This window comes from Nicotiana tabacum, chromosome 19, assembly GCF_000715075.1.
Source record: "Nicotiana tabacum cultivar K326 chromosome 19, ASM71507v2, whole genome shotgun sequence".
Taxonomy (NCBI): Eukaryota; Viridiplantae; Streptophyta; class Magnoliopsida; order Solanales; family Solanaceae; genus Nicotiana; species Nicotiana tabacum.
The window spans coordinates 139,188,824-139,191,202 of NC_134098.1; the positions used below are offsets into that span (position 1 = coordinate 139,188,824).

At 31.9% G+C, this 2,379-nt stretch overlaps 1 protein-coding gene across 1 annotated transcript; it reads left to right on the forward strand.

Annotated features, from left to right (window-relative positions):
• Nucleotides 1-448: 448 nt before the first annotated feature.
• Nucleotides 449-1,868, forward strand: LOC107794584 (uncharacterized). The gene is made up of 4 exons (XM_016617079.2): nucleotides 449-725; nucleotides 926-1,083; nucleotides 1,293-1,370; nucleotides 1,563-1,868. The coding sequence occupies exons 1-4, from the start codon at nucleotides 650-652 to the stop codon at nucleotides 1,692-1,694; spliced, it is 444 nt and encodes a 147-aa protein (XP_016472565.1). The 5' UTR covers nucleotides 449-649; the 3' UTR covers nucleotides 1,695-1,868.
• The last annotated feature ends 511 nt before the right edge of the window (nucleotides 1,869-2,379 follow it).

The following is a 2,379-nucleotide window of genomic DNA, read 5'->3' on the forward strand; positions in this document are numbered from 1 at the left end:
ATTGTCTAAAAAAAAAACAAAGAAATGTTGACTCTCATAGGAGAAAGTTAATATTGATAACGATTTTGCATGTTGAACTTTGAATATTTCCTAAGTGCATGCGAATGACTTAATCAAAAAGTGGAGAATCATCTCCGAGTGGAGAGTATTTCTACTGTAAAGCGTTTGGCATACTTCGAATCAATAGTTTGACTGGAATAAAATTGGAGTACGTATTTCTTATTTCTTGAGTCATAATTACTCATAACTAACCATCATAATCAAAACTAAAGTCAAGAATTAAAAAGTCAAGGTTCAATTGACGAGAATGAAAGGCTGTAGCCCCGGCCATTCTAATATGATAGTGTCAAGTCTTTGCTGGTGTCCCCTCAATTTAATATTCAATTCTTGACTATTGAAAATTTGGACTCCATCTTATAGAAGCTTCAATCTTTGAATGTTGAATGTAATTTTAATTCCATTTTTTCCTCAAGCGTGTCTGTTTATCTGACTTCCCACAATTTACTTTTTGTGGAAAATGTCGTAATTACACCCTTTTAAAAGTAGGACAAAGTTTGGTATATGTGTATCGTGTCCAATTCTTCTCGTACTTCTCCAAATTAAAGAGTTGTTCTATTTTGCTTCAAATTACGATTTAGAGCAATTAGCTATGGCTGATGCATTGTCAGAAGAACAAATTTCTGAGTTTCGTGAAGCTTTCTGGGTTATTGACAAGGATTGTGATGGTAAGTTTAGCACTTCTTGTACATTAGTATATCACACGATTTCGCTAAAACTCTGGATTTGACATCATTTCTACTTATGCAATAATATAAGTCGATTGTCTCCTTGTACCACTTAATAAACCCTTGAGAGAATGGAATTTTATTTTGTACATATTGCTCATGAAATCTAAAGCTTGTGTTGTTTGTTAATGGAAATAAAGGGGTGATAAGAATGGAGGAACTTGCGGCAGTAATCCAATCTTTAAATGAACATCCAACCAAGGAAGAGATTCAAGAAATGGTAAACGAAGTGGATCCTGATGGTGATGGCACTATTGATTTTGAAGATTTCTTGAATATCATGGCTAGAAAACTCAAGGTAATTATAAAGTGATTATGTTGATATATAGATTCTAAGCCCACGGTATATTCTAACATTTTGTATAGGTAAACTATCATACTTTTCGATCATATTAATTAACCTTTTATATATGGGCGATTGTCTGTAGCAAAGTTTTAGGTGACATGTTAGAATAATCTTTTTTGCACAGACTGTATAGAAGTTAAACTCATAAACTCATCGTACAGGACAACGTATCAGAAGAACTAAAAGAAGCATTCAAAGTATTTGATCGAGATCAAGATGGATTTATTTCAGCTAATGAGGTTTAAATTACACTCTTTATTTCATTGAGTTCTTTCCCTTATTTAAATCTTGATCAAAAGACCTTAACTTTCTGTCTCAAACGAAGAAGACCACAAATAATTAATTACGTATGACAGCTATAGAGTTTTTGACTTTAGCTGTGTTGAAACATATTATAATAGTGAAATTGTTGGTGGTGATTGTAAATGCAGTTAAGAAATGTGATGATGAATTTGGGAGAAAGATTAACAGATGAAGAAGCCCAACAGATGATCAGAGAGGCAGATCTTGATGGAGATGGTCTCGTTAGCTATGAGGAATTTGTTAAGATCATGATTATTTGATTTTCTTGCTACTCTTCTTCTTCTTCTTCTTTTTTGTACAATTCTCCTCTTCTATTCTTTAGGATTACTTACAGATAAATTAAACATCTTTCTATAGTTGTACCTTGTTAATTCTCGTCGTTCACATACGGCATTTTGATACAAATAAATAAACTTCTTGCAATGCACTAATTATATATTTGTCTTGTTCCCTGAATAATTATGTACTCTTCTTTTTTATTTTTCTTTACCTGGAGTCACTGGCAAAACAATAACCTTTGAACAGAAACGGAAATAATACCGTTTAGTATTATGTTTAGCTAATAGACGTAATGACGTATTTATGTATTAAACAAAAACCTACAAGTTGTATAAATTCTCCCTCGTTTTATCCTCCTCAACGAAATTATCTTCCAATAAAAGGAATTCCAGAGTTGATAGCGTATTAGATGTTGAACCCTGAAATACCTAATGCATCTCTATATATGCAAATAATTTGAAAGATTTTGATAGATGTACTTAACTATTTTATCAAATAAACAAATCTGAATTCAGAATTGAGAGTTGAGAGTTCACACGAAGTCACACAAGTCGGCTATTCAAGACTAATATTCGGAAATACTTCCTTTCTTACGTTTTAACAAAATCTTAATGGGATTCCAAATCAAACAGCTGTATTATAAATTGATTTTTGTTAGAAAGAAAC